Here is a 20,383-nt window from a genome sequence, read left to right as displayed (position 1 = left end):
GTATTAATTTTGGAGTAGGACGGTAATTAACCTCTGGAATTGCTAAATCTAGGCACTTGGTATATATTACTAAAGACTATTGTGAGACTATTTTTAGACAATTGTAACAAAGTGAAATCGTTATTGGCTTCAATTAGGCTCCACTGATGTTGGACTTTAAACCTTTTTACTATACTCGACTATTAACCCTTTGCAAACAAGAAAGTCACAACTTTTTTAACATTAACCAGATGTTAGTAAACAAAACAAAAGATCCGTTGCAAGTTTTTCATTAATTCAAGTAAATAGAACTTATATAAAGTAAGAAAGAAAGGAAAATTATGTAAAATGTAAATAAAATAATTCTACTTCAAACCGTATTGTCAAAGGCTGCAATAACAATAGATTATTTATCACGTTTTAGATATGTATGCAAAGGGTTAATAACCAACCGTATACATTGCTCGTTTACTGCGTAGGCGAGAACTCAGTGGGCTCGAGGATGCGGCAATGCATCTCGCGTATGAGCGGTACGGTGTAAGCCACACACTCGTCCCAGCCCGGGTTGCGCCATGTGCTCTCACGCGTTTCGCGGCGCGCCTGCAAGTTCTTGTAACCTGAAAACAATGTGATATTGTAAACAGGTAAATCAAAATAACATACAGTTTATCCATTTAAGATCGAATGTCGTACTCCTCGAATTAATTGTTACCAAAATGGCTATAATTTAACATGAATGAACATTTTGACATATTTAAGACCTAATTGTCAGCGTCAAATGAAGTATCACCGAAATGGGTAGGAAATAAATGTCCTCGACTGTTAAATGCAGAGCACAGACTCACTCATTTTTTTAAGTCTAGATGGCTGTGTGTGATAGTCAAAAACCTTAATCTATAAGGTAAAATATCATTTTGAGCAACTTACACCAAATATGATGAACATTGTAGAGACGTCCGATCTGCGAGAAGTATCCCGCGAATGCCTCGTTCTGGGAGCGGCGATATGTCAGACCACGCGCCCAGTTGTTGCCCCACTCTATCATTGTGCCCGGCTTCAAACTGATGTAAAAAATAATCTTTTAGTACCTAAAATCTTCTGAATCATAAATTAGTTTGCCCTATGTGACCTATGTTATTTCACTGCCGTTTGTCAACAAGTGTCATTGTTTTATAAGACATTGTTGTCTCTAATTTTTCAAAAAGAGAAAGAGGGATAACAATATGTTTCAGCACAAGTATCATAGCAATGGAGGTACAGAAGAATAATATAAAATATGCATTAATATAACATATGAGTACTCTTCTGCCTGATGTGTCAACTCAAGAACAATACCTGTATGATCTGATCTCATAGATGTTGTTGGGCTGACGAGGTTCGCCATTAGGCCAGAAACTGAATGCGAGCAGGTACTGCAGATGTCGTGACCGGACGAAGTTACCACGCTCCTTCTCTAATGCACGGTAATCCTGTATGAATATTGTGTTATTTTTTTTTTACTTATGATATTTGGCATTGGTATTTATTATTCATTAAAATTTACTAAGACTAACCCAAACATAATAAATATGCACAATTTTAACCAAAACAATATAAGATATTTAGTTGTATTTATAATACAAATTCATTTACACTTCATCACAACTGTGGCAATATTTATTAGTATTTTAATCTTATCATAATATTGTATTTCATTATTGTTATATCATGACTGATAATAGTTCATTTATTTAGTGTAGGCAACTTAACCTTTGACTATCATTACCATAGCATTGGAAGTAATTTTAATTTTATGTATAAAAAATATTATTTCATAATATGTTGTAAATTCACTAAGGTTCGTTCCAGTATCAACATTTGGTCATTTAAAAAATTGAAAATAAACAAGCCATTTAAAATCCTATAACACATTGGAAACTGGAAACAAAATTTTATAGTTTTGTCTCTTTAACACTCAATGATATAGGTCTTATTACACAGAGAGAATCCAATCCAAAACCAGTATTTTTATGCTTCTATATTATTTTTTTATTTTACAAACCAAATAAAAACCAATGTCACTTACTGGATTTTCCTTAAATAAAATCTTTGCTTTGTCAATTTTTTCGAAGCCACCAACATAACGCCATAGATGCAACGCCTGGTCCATGTCTCCTACTGACACTGTCCATGATCCCACCAGCTCACAGCCAAGGTCTGCTTTTCTTGATTCCACAAACTCTACCGAAGTTTTACTGCAAAACAGTAACATGCAATCTGTTTGATATCTAAAGATACTATTGGTTCTTCCTATTATTTGTGTAAGAAGAATGTCAAATGTGTCAGGCCTTAGGAAAGGTCTTTATCCATCAGTGGACTGCGGCTAAAGGGAATGTCCTTAATTTAAAATTCAAGTTCCTGATCTGACTTTCAAAAACAAGTGTTTCCTAAGGGTGCAATAGTGTCCAAAGATTAAATTCTATATTTATAAATTTTCCATGAACATTTCTTAGTTGTTTATGCAATGTTTGACAGCTAACTCAAAATGCTAATGTTTGTTCTATTTCGAGATTGTTGCATAATCACAAACATTCCGGCGAGTGTTTGCCGCCGACTGCGACCTGTAATGCACATACGTTATACTTACTAATTTTTCAGGTATTTATCGACAGAGTCGGGTCGGATATTATGAGTATGTAGTGCGTATACAATCTCCTTGTCGCTGAGCATACGACTGTGCGACTCTTTTGTCGGTTCTATCCTACGCACCAGCAACTTCGATAACCATCCATCGTCGGCGTTTAGATTACTACTTGTTGTCGATATCAACCTTAAAATAAAATTACATTTAGCATTCCAAATTTAAATTTGGGCCAACATAAATAAATAACAATGTATAAAATACTTGTTTACCTTGTATTCTTTGGAAGTGTCGAACAAATATTTAAAATTTTGTTTATAGACTTCATTTTGGCTGTAGTAGTAGGTCGAATTAATGTAATGAAAAATTTTTAATAACCAATTACTTCGAGGCGGCTGATACTTGCTTGTTATCAATTCATTTGACAAAATCACTTGAAGGTTATCATGAAAATAGATTTCGGTGAAATAACGACATCTATCGAAGTTGGCCTCAAACATTGATATCATGTTTTGACAGTTGTAAAGACAAAAGTTGGACAAAGGTATTTGATTTTCTAAGGAATGAATTTATGAAAATACATTTTTTGTAATTATTCTTCTAATAGCATATCTTAGCAAAAAATTCATTTATAATACATTACTGTTTTTCTGGAGTTTACTATTTTCGGAATAAAAGTGAACTCAATCTCAACTTGATAAGTCTTACACATTCAAGTACAACACTAGTGTTATCACTGTCTATGACAGCTTGTCAAGTAAATATCTTCTATAAAATTGTCACTTTTTTCGTTTATTGTATTAGCTAATTTATTATTTTACGAAGGCATTTAAAATAGCAAACAATTTTATCGTTAAATATATGATCTTACGTTCTCACGATGGGTAAGTATCAAAGAGTCTAAACGTCACCAATAATAATCGGTGGGCGGTGTTGATCTTATGAATTTAATTTTATTTGTTATCATTTAGCATCCAGCGAAGTGACAAAGCTTCAGCAGCATTTAGCGTTGCTTAAAGAGGAGTACACTAAGCTACAAAGTCATTGTGCTGAAGTTGAAAGGAAGTATACACTTGCGGCAGCATCGGCCGGGGATCTTAGTGAAACTAGTTTCGTAGCGCGGTTACTCATGACCGTGTCCACTTTATATGGTCGGGAGACATATTCCGATATAAGTATTAAGCTACAGAGCAAGTCTGTTCCCGGACATAAGTTTGTCTTGAATGCACGATCTGATGATTGGAATGAAGCTGCACTTAAGAATCTCACAGAGTTAGGTAAGTTGTATAGATACAATATGTCATATTATTGACTTTATACCTTTAACAAAAGCTTGAAGAAGCTTTATTTTGTTATTAAATTTATCAAAGTTTACTTTGAAGTAAATTAAATTAGCATTAAGCATAATAGAAAGTATTGATTAAGGATAATGGATATGGATATAAGTTGAGGATTGATGATAGAAGATAATGCAATATGGCAGGAATCTTGAGTAAATTAATTCTTTTAATATTGTATACATAGCTGATGAAGTAAGTAAAAGTATTGTTCTTCCCTGACTGAGCTGCTGAATCATTTAGAAACTAAAACATTTTTGGTCTGAAAAAATTAATTTGCTTATCTCATATTTATTACTAGCTTTTTCCCGCGATTTCGTTTGAAAAGATTATAAAAACTCAGAATTGAAAAATATGTTGTTAATGTCACATGTCATGTGAAAGAATTTCATCTAATTCTTTTCAAACATACTATTTTCAGATTGGTCTAACCTGCCCGATGATGTGGGTTCAGCACTTCTGAAATGGCTGTACACAGATGTTGTAGACCTCACAAGAGGAGATGCATTTGCTTTGCATCTCATGAAGTGTGCAGCTAACTTCAAGTTGTATGGCTTAGTGGGCAAATGTGAGCAAGCCCTTATAACTTCAGTGGGTGTAAGGTAGGCATTTAATGTTATCAATAATTTTATCTAGTGGGTAGGATGTCTCCTTTAGGTTTATCTATGAATCAGCCCAATGGGATTTTCCCCCACTGAGCCTATATATAGTCCATAGAATCAAAAAAAATATTTTCCATACATTTCCCATTGGGCCAATACCCACTGGGAATGACAAATATGTTTTGAAAATGAATAATAATATATTTTTTGAAACCTTTTTTTGTAATTAAAGGACCTGCGTAAAGTTCTACTCAGCTGCGGATGAGATTGGGGCAACGGCTCTGAAGGAACATTGCTCCGGACTTATTTCAACACATTGGGATGATCTCACAGGTCAGTCACATTATTGAAACCAAACAGCAGCAGTTTCAATAGCCTAGAAATTACTATTTGATTCATATGGAATCTCACAACAAATAACAAGATCATCCTATCATTTCTTTTTGCTAGAAAGATAATCTTTTCTGTGTGTGACCTTAGGCTGCTTTGCTAATTTATAAATATAATATCGAGGGGTGAAAGGCTATTTGTTTTAAATGAAGAAAAATTCCCTTATTCTGAATTTATAAGTCAATATCGCAAAAAATTTGGCTTAAAACAAATAGCCTTTCACCCCTCGATATGATTTATTTTATTCCATACAGTAGGTATGGTGAAACAATGGCAATCAATAGCATGTGACACAATATTTGCAAAATTCATCATGCACTACAAAAAAATTGTAAAATAAATGTAACATGAGGAGCCAACACGAGTGATGCCTACTGCTTGAATTTTCTCAATAATCACAAAGTCAACATTATTTGAGCAGGTCTATTTTAGAAAAATGGCACGTTTTTAGCCGACTTCAAAAAGAAGGAGGTTATCAATTTGGCTGTTTTTTTTATGTGTTACCTCGGAACTCCGCCCCTGGTGGTCCGATTTTGATAAAAATTATTTTAGTCGAAAGGGAGTGCTTGCAGATGGGTCCTATTATTTGATTTTTTTTTTACGTAAAGTTTGCCATCCTGGAACCTAATATTTAGTATTTTTTTAATAATTAATTAGTTATAATTGTGTATGTAGGAGATGACTTCGCGCATATGTCATCGGCGCTGCTGTACCGCATGCTGAAGAGCAAGACCCCGCAGCCACTGCATGGTGCTGTACGTCTCCTGCGGGAAGATGTTGTCTTCCTCTGCCTTGTCGAGAACCATGCTAATGTAAGTAGTTTGTCTATTTTAATAGTAACTTTTTTGCTTTGCTTCTTTTATAGAGCTATAATTGAAATTATGCCAGTTAAAATTAAGATAATTACAGTCAAACCTCGATAAGCGAGAATTCAGTGTCCGGTCCTGATAGACTACCTCCATAAGCGTGTAACTCGGGTAAGAGAGAAATCGCTTATCTACATTTGACTGTATTATTTCATTAATTCATTAGTAGATTCATAATATAAAGAATATATATGTATAATATTATATATTAAAAAAATGTCCAAGCTATGGTGAGCGTATCTTTATTGTTATAATATTGAAGTTTTAAAATTTTTACCTAGATGGCGTTATTCTCAAATAAACCTATGACTATCGTATTTAAATTATTTTTTTACTTATTTTTCGTGCATTATTTTCATTTTTACTAAGATAATATGTTACTTATAAAGTTTGTCTTAGATATTTTACTAGTAAATTGGAAATTATACAAAAATGTACAGAATAATACAAATTAAGAAGCGTGTGTGGTCTTCATTAAATTAACCTATTTTCATATTACTTTTTACATTGTTAAATCGAAGTCGAAGATTGACTCATACAATTTTTTATTTCTGAACACTATATAAAAGTTTGCTATAGTTTTTTAACGGCATCAAAGTTGTTGGTCGTCTAGGACGTGAACGTCTTGACCGAAACCGGGAGTCAAACAATAGCTGACGTCACAACAACAAAACTGTAAAGAATGCCGCCCTTGTTAAATTCCGGCATGTCTACACGTGAACTGAATCTTGATATAAAGTGCCTTGGGATGACACTGACCGATTGTAAAGTCCGTCATATTATAAACTCACTAGGCTCATTATACTGGCAACAATTTTTTTTTTTATTGTTAAACACAACACACAAACAGTATCAGAATTATTTCTATACCTTAACCATATGCCTAACAATTCTGAAGTTTATAAATTACTAATATGCCCTACGAATTATAAACTGTCGAAGTTTACAATCGTTCGGTGACATAAGTGATAGTACCGCAGCATTGTGGATAGGGCATTAATAGACATTTACGCGCTTTTAATACGGATGTAGAGATGTCTTGTTGAATACAAATTCACCTTTTATACTTGCATTAGTAAATGTATGATTCATATTTCCTTTCTGTTATTGTATAGTCCTTTTCAAATATCTTGGCGGCCCACGGGCAAAGGTGCGCCGCGCAGTGCCCTCCCCCCGCATCCCGTTACACTAATATTGTGTTCTGCGCAGCGACTCACGCGAAGTTATGAGCCGACAAAATATCTAAGATCTACTATACTCATTTTTAATATGTTTTATTTACTGCCGTACTCAGAGTTACTTTTAACTAAATATATCACACTTGCAGTTAGTGTAAATTTTACTAATATTATAAATGCGAATGTTTGGATGAATGGATGAATGAAATTTGTCATAGATGTAGATCATAGTATGGAAGAACACATAGGTAGGTTACTTATCATTTTTTTTTTTAATTCTGCGCGGACGGAGTCGCGGATGACAGCTATTTTCCAATATTAAAAAAATGTTTATAACTTTTGAAATAAAAATCGTGTTTTACTCATACTATTATCATAAATGCGAATGTTGGATGGATGGATGTTTGTTTGAAGGTATCTCCGAAACGGGTCAACGGATCTTGATGAAATTTGACACACATGTAGATCATACTCTGGAAGAACACATAGGCTACTTTTTACGTTTGTCTTTAGTTCCGCGAAATATATTCTAATTTAACTATATTCGAACATGTTGTAACACATGTCCAGTTAGAGCAAGTCTAGACAACATCTGTGTTTATTTTAGCCAGGAGTCGCGAACCTTTTTATATTTAATTTCGACTGATCGAAATTACTATTTAAAATACTTTTTTTTATCGTAGAATGCATTCATTTAAAAAATTGCATTCGTATTAAATTATTTGCTGAAAACATAAAAAATAGCTCATCGATTGTTAATAATAATTACATCTTACTTTTTACTATTTTACTATTAATGTAAATGCGAATGTTTAAATGTATAGATAGATGGACATTTATTAGATAGTATCTCCAGAAAGGCTGTATGGGTTTCGAAATTATTTTTTCCTTTAATTCCGCGCGGATGGATTCGCTGTCGACAGCTACTAATGTGTTCAATTACAGTATATTAAAAGTACGTCTTTGTTCAATGTAAAGTACATTTTTATATACGATCATATATAAAAACTTTAAGAAGCAAGTTTCCACATTAGTATCTTACATGATCTGTTCTAGCCTGTTATAGACAAATCTTGTACGTCTAGTTCTATTTTTATTGCGACTTGCTAGTGTTACTTAATTTAGTACATAGTTTTTAGGTCAACTCTAGATGAGGTAGAATATGCGATGTTTTAATGTTTATAGATTGTGGGCCTGTTTTCTATTTCTCCTACAATATTATTCAATGAATATATCCTAACTGGAGACAATCGCACACTTGAAATTTAATCTTGTAAGAAAAAAAAAACTCAGATAATTTCAAAAGCTATTGACGATATAATATCTTTAATCAATGATGTAGGTAATCAGCAAATAAAACAATCTTTTTTCTTTCTTTAATGTTATACTAAATTATACTTAAATGGTAAATTATTTTACATACAGTTACAATGAAATATTTGGTTTGACCCTAAGAAATAAAAATATAATACAACATTATTACGTATATTTTATCAAAGCAATAATTGTTATGAAAAATTGTAGATAATCGGAATTTAAGTTGGCAAATCGAAAACAAGAGTCCTCTGCGTGACGTGCCAACTTAAATACAAAGTACTTATTCTTCGACTTTCCTATCATTAAACACTGACAATTTTCATTTAGTAGTCAAATCACTAATGGACTTACAATATGGAATGTTTCGCATCTTTTAGTAGGTTCATATTTTTAGCTTTCTTTATGTTTCTTTACTTTGGTACTAACGAGTATTTTTTATTATATTCCATTGCATTATATGCATATATTAAGGTATTTTAACACTTTCTATGCCACTATTTTATCGGTGGCAGTGAACGTGTTAAATTATACATGACCAGTTGATTTCCTTTAATTTGAAAAAGCTAAAGTTATCACAGTATTAGGTAACTTATAAATAAATTAATGATAACTACTAACATTAAATATAAACTTGATTGATATTTTCCTACTCCATTACACAAGTCGCCGCGGCAGTAACAGTATAAAGATTTTGTTGTGCGTTCGATGTCAGTAGGGTCGTAAGAACATCCCTCTTCATAGACATCGTATATCGTGTTAACGGGCCGCCATTTGCCGTTTATCTTCGCTTGATTACCGCTCATAGTTTGTGCTGCACAACCACGTACTGTTGTACTCGTAGTCACTAGAAACGAAAAAGAAAAAAATCTTTTAATAACAATAACACATGTTTAGTGTTTTTTAATTTCAACTTATCTGAAGAAAAATCTTTGGATCTAAGAGCAATCATACTAATATTATAAATGCGATGGATGGATGGATGTTTGTTTGAAGGTATCTCCGAAACGGCTCAATGGATCTCGACTAAATTTGGCACAGATGTAGAAAATAGTCTGGAAGAACACATAGACTTACTTATCATTTTTTTTAATTCCCCGCGAACGAAGTTGTTGGCGACAGCTAGTGTGTTATAAAAGTATTATGAAGATTTTAAATTAATGTCCATATTTCTTAACAGTTGAATACATGCATCCATCCATCAGTTGGAGTTCAGATTTATGTACAAAGTGAACTCATTCGTTAGTTAGTTTATCAATTAAACAACCCCCTGACGCTAATACTTCGTGCCTAATCAATTAACGGAATATAACACTAGTAGACGAGACGTGAGTAACAATGTTCTAAATACAGTAGACATCGCTTAAGACGACATTGGTTATTGCGACCAAGAACTGCAACTGCCTTATAAATAATACAAATATGTCTTATAAAAGTTACATGATTACTGCCAGTCCTTTTGATGTCGTTGTAACCAGATATGATTGTAACTATTTTGTACAGATTTAGTTAATCAAAAAATGTCTTCTTTGCTGTACTAAATTTAACCCAAAACAATATTTAATTTATTTAAGTTACTCAAGATTAAAGTTGAGCTATTTTAATATTCAAGCTTTAATATAAACAAATACAGTATATATTGTTTACAATCAAATAAAATCAAAAAATTTAATAATCGCCACTTTATGCCTGTTTTTATATAGTAGGATTAACCTTTACTTATTATATATAATCTTACTAATGGATGGATGGGTGGATGTTTTTTTGAAGGTATCTTCAGAATGGCACAACGGATCTCGTTGAAATTTCGCATAGATATAGATCATATTCTGGAAGAATACATATTCTACTTATTATGTTTTTTTGTAATTTCACACGGACGGTGTCACAGGCAACAGCTAGTATGTAATAAAAGTAACATAATAACAATAACTCTATAACATATTATTGCTAATATATTCTTTACTTATTTATGGCATATATTAAATCTTAATACGATCATAAGTTGTATGACGTATGAGTAATTGTAATAACTTTTTGGTTTACTTTCTCATTTTAACATTTCAACTAGTGGTTAACATCCTGTGTGTGAACAAACTTATTTGCTTAGTCATATTTATTTATAAATGGCGCCGACTTTATGATCGTATTAACTGCAAAGACTCTGATACTATTAAATACTTAATGTTCCGAAATCAATTGCCAACACATTAGTGTGGTGCTTTGTTTATTAATTTAGCTTAAAATTAAGAGTAGAATGAAAGTGCAAATGTGTTTATTTAAAAAAAAAAAGCTTTGTACGTATGACGTATACACCTCATACCTAATTCCTTTTCTTATTCTTAGTGTAACAAGCATGTATTTAAGTAGCGATGAGAGTCCATTTCCATCTATCCATTCAATCTGTAGTAGGCAACTGCTAGACTTGGGCCTCCCCCATTCCTCTCCGCATTTGCTAGTTTATTATATTAAATACTGATATTCATAGTAAATTGTGTTCTTACCTCCATTCCCCAAGTCCAATGTGGTAACCCTCTTATAACACATAGAAGAGTGTTCACAGTCGACCACGTAATTCGAACTACTGTCGAATTTCTCGCACAGCACCGCGTCGTTTTTGTACAACCGCTCCGGGTCGCATTTGAAGCATTGCAAGCTTGATGACACTGCGAATATGATATCAATAGATTAGTGTTTTTAAAACTGTACGCCGCAAGTTCCACAGAAGACAACTAAACAAAAATGTATGATGAATTTCCTTATATCATTTTCGTGACATATTGATTTTCATTAACAATTAATCTTTCTTATTAATGATTGGCAATAATTTTGAACCCTTTATGTGAAACTTTGATCATTTTGAAATGACATTCATACCATCCAATCAACTTGTATGCTATCTTACTAATATTATAAATACAAAAGTTTAGATGGATGTAAGAATGTTTGTTTCAAAGTATCTCCGGAATGGTTTAACGGATCTTGATGAAATACGGCATAGTTGTAGGCTGATTATTAAGTTTTTTTTTAATTCCGCACGAACGGAGTCGCCGACGACAAGCTAGTATTTTTGTTTTATAACATTTTAAATCTCTTTTACTTTAATTACAGGAATTTTATGAAAGTTACTTTAATTTGAGAAATATAAAAAAATGTTTTAACTTATAGCCTAACAAAAAATATAATGACTTTGTCATGAGGGCGCCACAATCTCCATTGATATTGCAACATTATACATCTACGTTAGTACGTCCACGTTTAGTATTCATTAAGTTATTGGGATGCGCATCTGCAGATGAATGTATGGCGATTGCGAACAAAGAATCCATAGAAATGGTCCGCTATGTAACTATGTAACTATAATGAGGCCAATAAGCGCGGACGGATGTGTGTGGGAGATCATGCGCGTACATTTTTACATTCGTACATGCTTGAGCATTTGTCGCAAGGACGCTTTGAATATTAATTAAATAAAAACATTAAAGTGTTAGTTAGAATCTTACTAATATTATAAATGTGAATGTTTAGATGGATCGATGGATGTTTGTTTGTTTGAAGGAATTTTTATGAAATTTGGCACAGATGTAGATTGTAGAACACAGTCTGGAAGAACACATAGGCTACTAATTAAGTTTTTTTTAATTCTGCGCGGACGGAGTCGCGGGCGACAACTAATAAGTAATAAATACTGAGATTTCGATTTTAGAATCTAGTTTTAATACAATATCTTGACCTAAATACACGAGCAATTTCATAAATAAGTTATAAAAAAAACAATATTTCCTTTTAAATGTGACCATTAACGAACTGTTCCCGACACTATGAGTTGTTTATTGGTTACTAAGACCCTTAGTTATAGAAATTATATTTAATTAAAACTGAACTGATTTATTATACTTAGAACTTAACTACTTAATCATTTTATCATTGGGTAGAACATGCTTTCCGCTTTTTTTTTTTGTAAATACATTTTTAATTCTATCCAAGCGTATTGAGTAGTGTTATAAACTCGATATTTTTATAGGTTGGTTATTTTGTTTATAAATATAAATGTTTTAAAGTTTGTTTACTCGCCGACGGAACACATAAACCACAATATTTATATAGTAATCCAGAGCAGTATATTTTAAATGTTTTTGTTTTAGATTTACATTGTAAAGTCTTTTATTTACTTGTTTTTTTTTATAATTACATCTTACTAATGTTATAAATGCGAAAGTTTAGATCGATGGATATTTGTTAGAAGGTCCAGATGTAGAACATAGCTTGGAAGATTTTTTTTAGTCCTCGTTTGTTTTGGGTAATCTCCGAAACGGCTGGATCGATTTTGACAGGACTTTGACGGATGCACGCGGGCATATTATAGACATTTTTAATTCTGAGCTGACGAAGTTGCTGGCGACCGCTAGTATTTAATGTGAAGTGGGAACTACTTCTTTATACTTACCGTATAATTGCTTGTAATTTGTATCAGTTTTTAAATTCAGTGGGCGTTTGACGAATTGATAAAATGTTCATTTTATATTAAATTACACTCTCTGTTGTAACATAAGTAATAACAACAGGAAAATGTTTATGCGTTAATACGTACCTACGTTGTTGAGTACTGATCGTTAAGTAAAAACAGTTTTTTCAAATTGATAATTAATTATAATAATAAATTGTGTTTAATTAACTAACATTTAATTTAGAACACAAGCCTACGAAAAACAATTCTCTCCTTGTCACTTGTCAGTAAAACAAAAAGACGCTGAAGATTGGCGTTAAAATGAAACATCTAGGTATTTATTATTCCTATCTTATATTCCTTTCCTCTTAAATTACAAACACTAGTAAAATCTGTTTGTCAACTCGTTTTAACGACAGTTTAATAAATGTGTTTGGTATAATTTTTTCATCGATATGTGAACATTCTCAACCTCTTAACAATGTGTCGTATAAACGCTACAAATTTAACGCACAATGAACTCGCAAATTAACAACTTGGTCCAATTAATGCTCGCAGTTTTTGGCAATTATAAAACAATAATTTTTAAGAGCTAAGAGTAGGTAATAGACTTAAGATATTTTTAGGTTATTGAAGGGTAAGACTGAGTTATTATATTCGATGTAGTTATATAGAATATGTTAATATCAAAGCTCTATCATATTATGATAGAGTTACTTTGTATGTCAGTTATAAATTATTAGGTGCGCAACTAAGTTCTCGCTGTTTGTCAGTAGATGGCTCTAGCAGTAAGAGCTGATCGATTTTGACATATCCAAAACGTCATGAACCAAGCTTAGACATATGGTAAACAAACCGTTGCGACACATGAGTGATTTTGTTTTAGCATTATATACTTCTGGTCAAGTAAAAATGTCGAATTTCGTGCCAAACAATCGTCATTTGCGGGAAGTGTTGATTTTCTTTTTTCATTCGAAAAAAACGGCAGCTCAAGCGCATCGAGAGCTTCAAGAAGTGTACGGAAACGCTGCTCTAAGCGAAACAACATGCCGTGATTGGTTCCGTCGCTTCAAAGACGGTGATTTTGATATTGACGACCGTCCACGTGAAGGAAGACCCAAAACCTTCGAAGACGCTGAATTGGAGGCATTGCTCGATGAGGATTCGTGCCAAACTCAAGAAGAGCTTGCTGCAGAATTAGGAGTTACCCGTCAAGCCATTTCAAAGCGATTGCATGCGTTGGGGATGATTCAGAAGCAAGGAACTTGGGTTCCTTATGAGTTGAAGCCAAGAGACGTTGAGCGTCGTTTTTTCGCCTGTGAACAACTGCTCCAGCGGCAAAAACGGAAGGGTTTTCTTCATCGCATCGTGACGGGTGATGAAAAATGGATTCATTACAGCAACCCAAAGAGGAGAAAATCCTGGGGACTACCCGGGCATGCTTCTACGTCGTCGGCTCGGCCGAATATTCACGCTGCGAAGGTTATGCTGTGCATTTGGTGGGACCAGGTCGGTGTTATTTATTATGAGCTCTTGAAACCGAGCGAAACCATCACTGGGGAACGGTATCGAACTCAATTGATGCGATTGAGCCGATCACTGCGCGAAAAACGGCCACAATACGAGCAAAGGCACGAAAAAGTGATTTTACTGCATGACAACGCTCGGCCTCACGTTGCCAAGCCTGTTAAAACCTACTTGGGCACGCTCAAATGGGAAGTCTTACCCCACCCGCCATATTCCCCAGATATTGCGCCGTCCGATTTTTACTTGTTCCGTTCGATGGCCCATGGCCTGGCTGATCAACAGTTCCACTCATATGAAGACATCAAAAAATGGCTTGATTCGTGGATAGCCTCAAAAGACGAACACTTCTGGCGTCAAGGTATTCGAGCTCTACCAGAAAGATGGGAAAAAGTTGTGTCTAGCGATGGGCAATACTTTGAATGATTCATTTGTAACCATTTTTTAATAATAAAGTTATATTTTTATCGAAAAAAAAGCGAGAACTTAGTTGCGCACCTAATATTAAAACGGCGCTTAAATAAGTAGAAATACAAATAGTCTGAGGTATGTCAAAGATGACCAAAACACGCTGTGAATTTACTCACGATGAATCAACAACATTCCGATGAATGTATGAAAATTTCCGAGAAAATTATTGATTTCTCATCCGGTATAAATAATTAACTAATTTACACTATCAATGTCCTTTAGTATAGAATTGAAATATTTATAATTAACTAGCTGTCGCAAGCGACTCCGTCCGCCCGATATTGAAAATAAACTAAGTAAGTAGCTTATGTCTTCTTCCAGATTATGTTCTACATCTGTGCCAAATTTCGTCAAGATCCGTTGAATCGTTCTGGAGATACCTTGTAACAAACATCCATCCATCTATCTAAACTTTGGCATTTATAAGTAAGATTCCTTAACAAATAGGTAAATATGAATTTAATTTCAAGAAATGAATTTTTTTATCCTGTTATTTCAAAATGGTTTTGTATTCGAATGTTTGTTGGATTTTCCGCCACAAGGTATTGAAGTAAACAATTAAAACAATTGAAATGCATTCATGTTTCGATGTTAAATTATATCCTCAAAAGCGGCTTAAACAATTTAGTGCAACGTCCTAATATAATACATGCTTCCTCGAAAACATTCCTTGTGAAGGGTGACGCGATTATTTCCAGTAAGCACAATTTCTTTTTTCTTTTATTTAACGACATTTTAGATGTCAACTTTGCAAATGTTATTTATGGTATACCAGCAAGATTAAATATAGAATTTAAAAATTAAACAACTTTATGTATTTCTTCCAGACTATATTCTACATCTACGCCAAATTTCAGCGTCATCCGTTGAGCCGATATACCTTCTTACAAATATCCATCCAAACATCCAAATTTTAGTATTTTTTAATATTATTACGATATTAAAATTGTGAGTTTAATAAAGAAATTGAGGGGCTTACTGACCGGCTAAAGCATTGTAATACACGATCTCACAAAAGACGCGTAAAGTGGAATTATATCCGCGTTTCTCTTTTAATATTGGTTTAAATGAAAATATCAATTTTGATTAAACCAAATAGTTTTTTATTCATGTAACTAATTACGATAATCATTTGTTTACATTTAATTTGACGAATAATTGGTGTCAAAACAAATTACGTTTATCTTAACATTAATTAAAATGTTTGTAGTTATCAATACGGAAATGTGTCAATTTTTTTTTTATAAATAATAATAGTCGTTGACGAGTAAGCGTCTCCGTTTTAACTACGTTTCGGAATACAAATTGTCAAATAATTAACTATTGCGCATCTTTAACAACTTCCTTTATAATATTCTGTCTACATTATTTCCTCTTTATACCATTTAGTAATTGAATTAAATTATTTAACGTAAAATATTTAAATACTTACATTTCCATAGTAACGGAAAAGCTATTAAAATCAACTGCAATTCCATTGTTTTAAAAATAACAAACACTAAAAAAAAATTATACTTCGCATTGACATGTAAACTTGGCACTTAAAACTACGACCGGCATTTAACTGATAAAAATATATTTGATACGTAACGCAGAAGTTTGTGAGCGTTTGTGGGACGCTCGCGGCGCCATGTGCCCAGCGGCGGACTGAAAGCGTCTCCGTTCAATTCATGATTCACAGGAAGGAAGCTCAGTAGCGAAACGGGCCATGTCCAAATATCGAAGAAATTGGAGCCTTAAACTAGCGCACAAGCGCCGATTGACGCGATCGATGCTGGCGCCGGCGCGCGACTGACACTTTTGGCGGACTCTCATTCGAATCTTTTTTTCGTCTGTTTCGAGGACAATGTTTTGTGTATTATCAGCCTGTGATAAAAGTATAGTATAGATAAATAATTATTTTTGAAGCATTGTCGAAAACTCATCTGTAATTATTTTCCACAGTTTAAAAAGTAATTGATCACTTCATCGCTTAATTTATATAAATAGGATAGATAGTGCTTTAAACCCACTAACAACGTTGTAGATTAGTAGAAACTGTACCACTATTTTAGCTTTCATTTCTAAAAATCTACTTTGTCATACCAATACTCGTCTCTGAAAGCGAAAGTGGATCGGTGGTACGAAACAGCGACATTTCGTTTTACCTCTATTCGCCATATAAGACTAGTAGGTCACGACAGGTTATTTCACACATTTATGTGAAGAAACGCATAATTTCGATATTTGATATTATCTTGTGTATACCTTATTGGGGTAGTACACCAAAAGCATTTCGTATATTAAGGTTTGACCGTAAAGGTTTAATATAACCGTAAAATTCGACTGCCATTACTGTCTGCCAGTACTGTCTTTGACTTATCAGTCACGACAGTCGAAACCCATTGTCAAAAAAGTAAAAGAGGTCAAAGTATGAATTAATGGACTTTTGGCTTTTACAAATGCATCGTATATGCTAAGTATATGATAATAGTAGGGTCAGTAACCGTTTCCCAATAGTTTACTGTATTCCGTTACAATGTTTGTACTTAAGTTACGTTTTTCGTTAATGACTATTTTACTTTCTGATCACGCTTTTAATTTTATTTGTATTGAGGTCAAGAGGACAATGGAAAAATTGTGCAATGTTCAACGTTGCAAAGCTGTTATTTAATCTATCCATGTTTTATCGAAGATTTAAATTGATAAGAAAGATTGTTTGATATGTTACTTTCGCAAATGTTTGAATTATAATCGTAATCTCCTTATATGATATAGTATATAATTTTTTTGTAACATTAACGATTGAATCTAGCATTTCATTTCGGATTACTTAATTTAAAGTATTCTTCAATAATTAATGGATGTAGGAAAGTCGGGAACAGTGTTTTAGGATCGTGTCAAATGGAAACAAGTAACGCCTGTCTATCCTTTTGGGTTAAAAAGGGGAGGACTATGAAGATTTGAAACCCTGACAATAATATGATGACTACGCTATGATTGAACGTTTAAATTCAATTAAAATTTTAAACAATAGATCGATGTCCTTGTTCTGTCTAGACTCTAGACTGTTTTGCATATTTTTCGGGTTACTAAATGGTATTAAGTATTTTAAAGTTTCTTAGCATATCGTTTGTTATTGTAACGAGCAGATGATGTCTGCTCTTAGCTAATGTAAATATTTTACTTTACGAATAGCTCACTCGATTACTTTACGTCTTGCATTAAAATTTCCCATATATTTGTTGTATCTATAGTTAATCTATAGTTTTTAATTTAATGCCAAATGAATGTATTCATTGAGATGAATTTTAGACATGATTTAAAATAACATAAATGTAATGTTTTAAAAATTGAAGGAATTGTGAAGAGCAAACCTCGTTTAAGGAAATAAAATCATATGTTGATTTGAGGGACTATTAGGATAAGACAAGCTTTTACGAGTTAACAATTCCCATCTCGAAGACTTCGAGACTTCGAGGATATATTAACGACTTTTCGGGAGAGCCAAATATTTTTTTTTCAATAGCAAATAAAAAAAAAATGTCTGTTAATCCTTACATCGTCGTAGAACACTAATAGTACTTACATGTGATATCTACACATGCCACCACATCCTACCGACAAAAGTGCGCCTGATACGATCTGGCAATAATTTTTATATCTCTTTTGGTCCATGTCAAATTGTGTGAGTGTGATTCATTCTTTCGCTGTAACAGTGAGTTTCGATTGTCGTTACACTTCTATTAATATTGCCATCCCTTTTATTCTCTTTGACAAAGTAGAGACAACATGTGTCAACACAAGTGGCACCGCAATCGTGTATTAATATAATGATTTGTACGCTTAACACTTGCGTACATGATTTTACAAATGTATAAAGCTTAGTTTTAAACCTTAGCCGCGAACAGGCAACCTAAATAAACTAGTCGATTCTAAATTATAAATTAACACTTGAAACGATTATCCGTTCTCCGTTATTTTGAGTCTATAAAAAGTTTCGGATAAACGGTAGGTTTTTTTATATGTGTGTTGAAATTTAAATCCCTGGGTGGTACTATAATTAACGCCTAGTTATGTTTAACCTAATTGTTTTTAAGCTTAATAGCAGTAACTATCTCGTTTTATGTTGTTCGGTTCATAATTAAATAGTAACGATTTAAAAACAACATTTGTGTTAACACATTCAATGCCGCTTCAATCTTTGTGTAATGATTACTCGGTAGCACTGTACTTGTTAAAATACAATATTCTAAATCGGTCTTATCAATTCAATATTAAAAATGAGTGTTCAATGAACTCTACATTCGATTAGTTGTTATTATATTAGTGTTGATAATTTGTTTGTTTTACCTGAAAAAAATCATGCATCATAAATTACTTAATACAGTAAATTCTTGTATAAAATGATTCACAATGATCAGTATTCATTTTAATGAGAAATGTGGAATTTTAATTAAATTGTAATATCCATTAATTACAACAATGGCTAACATCCTATGAAGCGTTTCCGTTTTTACAGGAAAGAGATTATCTACTACGCGAATATCTGGAATGAGATTAATAGAAGGAAAAAAATAATTGTAAAGTTTCTTGCTATTTGGTTTAAATTAAGTTTTTTTTTAAATTGACTTCTTTTCTGAAGACCTCACCAATGATAAAGATCATACTAATATTATAAATTCGAATGTTTAGATGGATGGATGTTTGAAGGTATCTCCGAAACGGCTAAACACTGGCACAATTGGCACTTGGCATAGTTGTAGAACATAGTCTGGAAAAACACATAGGCTACTTTTTTTCCGCGCAGACAGATTCGACAGCGACAGCTAGTAATACATATATTGATATATCGAGATATAAAGAAGTATAGACTTCACATAAATAGTGGAAAACATAAAGTGAAATACATAAATGGACGTAAATAATATAGTCACATATTGATAAGAAAACAATAGAATAGGCTTTCTATTTAACTAGGAATGTAATTATTTTAATTTGTATACTAACAATAAAATCATACATTTACAATTATTGATGAATCATATCGGTTCAGTTCTGTGACCCTTTGTGCGATAAAAAATCATATGTGAGGACAAAGACTTTGTTTTTTTTTCTGAGTCATCGGTTTTATATGAGGCCTGCAATATTAATTTATACTTATACCTCCTTTTTTACTTACTACATTCCAAATGCAGCTTCTCTCTAAATCATCAGCCATTATCCAAATTGAAAATAATTTAAATACTATTATTACTAAAATATGTAGGTGCCATGTTCTTAAGAATATTAACTAACATTTTTAAAGTATATTTACTAAAACACCTTTAACTATATCAATTAGAAAATCGTCCAAATTCGCGTGTAAAATGTAACATTGTTACTTTTGCATGTGATGATGTAATAATAATATTTAAAGTTCGTTTTAAAAAAAATTGCATTACTAAAATCACTAGGCGCCATCTGTTTGTGTACAAATATTCGGAACCATTTTTTCTCAATATATTGTGTAAACTAGTTTTCTGGATAATAAATTTAATTTACCTTATTGATCTTTTCAAATACACAAGAGTATTGCGTGACGAATAACAATTTGTTAGCGGCGCACCCGTCTAGACTAAAATATGGGGCCTTCGGTTCGGGTGACTTTTTTCTATTTTATTAACATTTCTAGAC

General features: G+C 32.8%; 3 protein-coding genes across 3 annotated transcripts in view; 1 reads left to right on the top strand and 2 right to left on the bottom strand.

Annotated features, from left to right (window-relative positions):
- Positions 1–263: 263 nt before the first annotated feature.
- LOC106721605 (protein NipSnap) lies at positions 264–3,070 on the bottom strand. Its single transcript, XM_014516572.2, has 6 exons — positions 2,872–3,070; positions 2,606–2,788; positions 2,045–2,213; positions 1,315–1,448; positions 907–1,040; positions 264–596 (listed from the first exon to the last, which is right to left on the bottom strand). Exons 1-6 carry the CDS (start codon positions 2,925–2,927, stop codon positions 448–450), a joined length of 825 nt encoding a protein of 274 aa, XP_014372058.1. The 5' UTR covers positions 2,928–3,070; the 3' UTR covers positions 264–447.
- Positions 3,071–3,358: 288 nt separating this feature from the next.
- The window catches only part of LOC106721570 (rabankyrin-5), a 50,217-nt gene continuing 33,192 nt past the window's right edge, over positions 3,359–20,383 (top strand). The window contains exons 1-5 of the mRNA XM_045683286.1: positions 3,359–3,483; positions 3,571–3,876; positions 4,358–4,538; positions 4,771–4,871; positions 5,604–5,740. Coding sequence (XP_045539242.1) covers positions 3,480–3,483; positions 3,571–3,876; positions 4,358–4,538; positions 4,771–4,871; positions 5,604–5,740 — 729 coding nt within the window. The 5' untranslated portion in view covers positions 3,359–3,479. The remainder of the gene's footprint in view (positions 3,484–3,570; positions 3,877–4,357; positions 4,539–4,770; positions 4,872–5,603; positions 5,741–20,383) is intronic.
- LOC106721560 lies at positions 8,428–16,531 on the bottom strand. The gene is made up of 3 exons (XM_014516525.2): positions 16,161–16,531; positions 10,791–10,952; positions 8,428–9,133 (listed from the first exon to the last, which is right to left on the bottom strand). Exons 1-3 carry the CDS (start codon positions 16,204–16,206, stop codon positions 8,862–8,864), a joined length of 480 nt encoding a protein of 159 aa, XP_014372011.2. The 5' UTR covers positions 16,207–16,531; the 3' UTR covers positions 8,428–8,861.

Source organism: Papilio machaon, chromosome 21 (assembly GCF_912999745.1).
Source record: "Papilio machaon chromosome 21, ilPapMach1.1, whole genome shotgun sequence".
Taxonomy (NCBI): domain Eukaryota; kingdom Metazoa; phylum Arthropoda; class Insecta; order Lepidoptera; family Papilionidae; genus Papilio; species Papilio machaon.
This window is presented reverse-complemented; position numbering and strand designations above follow the sequence as displayed.

Excerpts from the sequence above, each read along its gene's own strand:
- LOC106721560 (XM_014516525.2), bottom strand. The coding sequence starts at position 16,206 with ATGGAATTGCAGTTGATTTTAATAGCTTTTCCGTTACTATGGAAAT. Across the intron at positions 10,953-16,160 it reads TTTTCCGTTACTATGGAAAT|TGTCATCAAGCTTGCAATGC; the intron begins GTAAGTATTTAA and ends TCATATTCGCAG. Across the intron at positions 9,134-10,790 it reads ATTGGACTTGGGGAATGGAG|TGACTACGAGTACAACAGTA; the intron begins GTAAGAACACAA and ends TTTCGTTTCTAG.
- LOC106721605 (XM_014516572.2), bottom strand. The coding sequence starts at position 2,927 with ATGAAGTCTATAAACAAAATTTTAAATATTTGTTCGACACTTCCAAAG. Across the intron at positions 2,789-2,871 it reads ACACTTCCAAAGAATACAAG|GTTGATATCGACAACAAGTA; the intron begins GTAAACAAGTAT and ends TTTTATTTTAAG. Across the intron at positions 597-906 it reads CAATGTTCATCATATTTGGT|GTTACAAGAACTTGCAGGCG; the intron begins GTAAGTTGCTCA and ends CATTGTTTTCAG.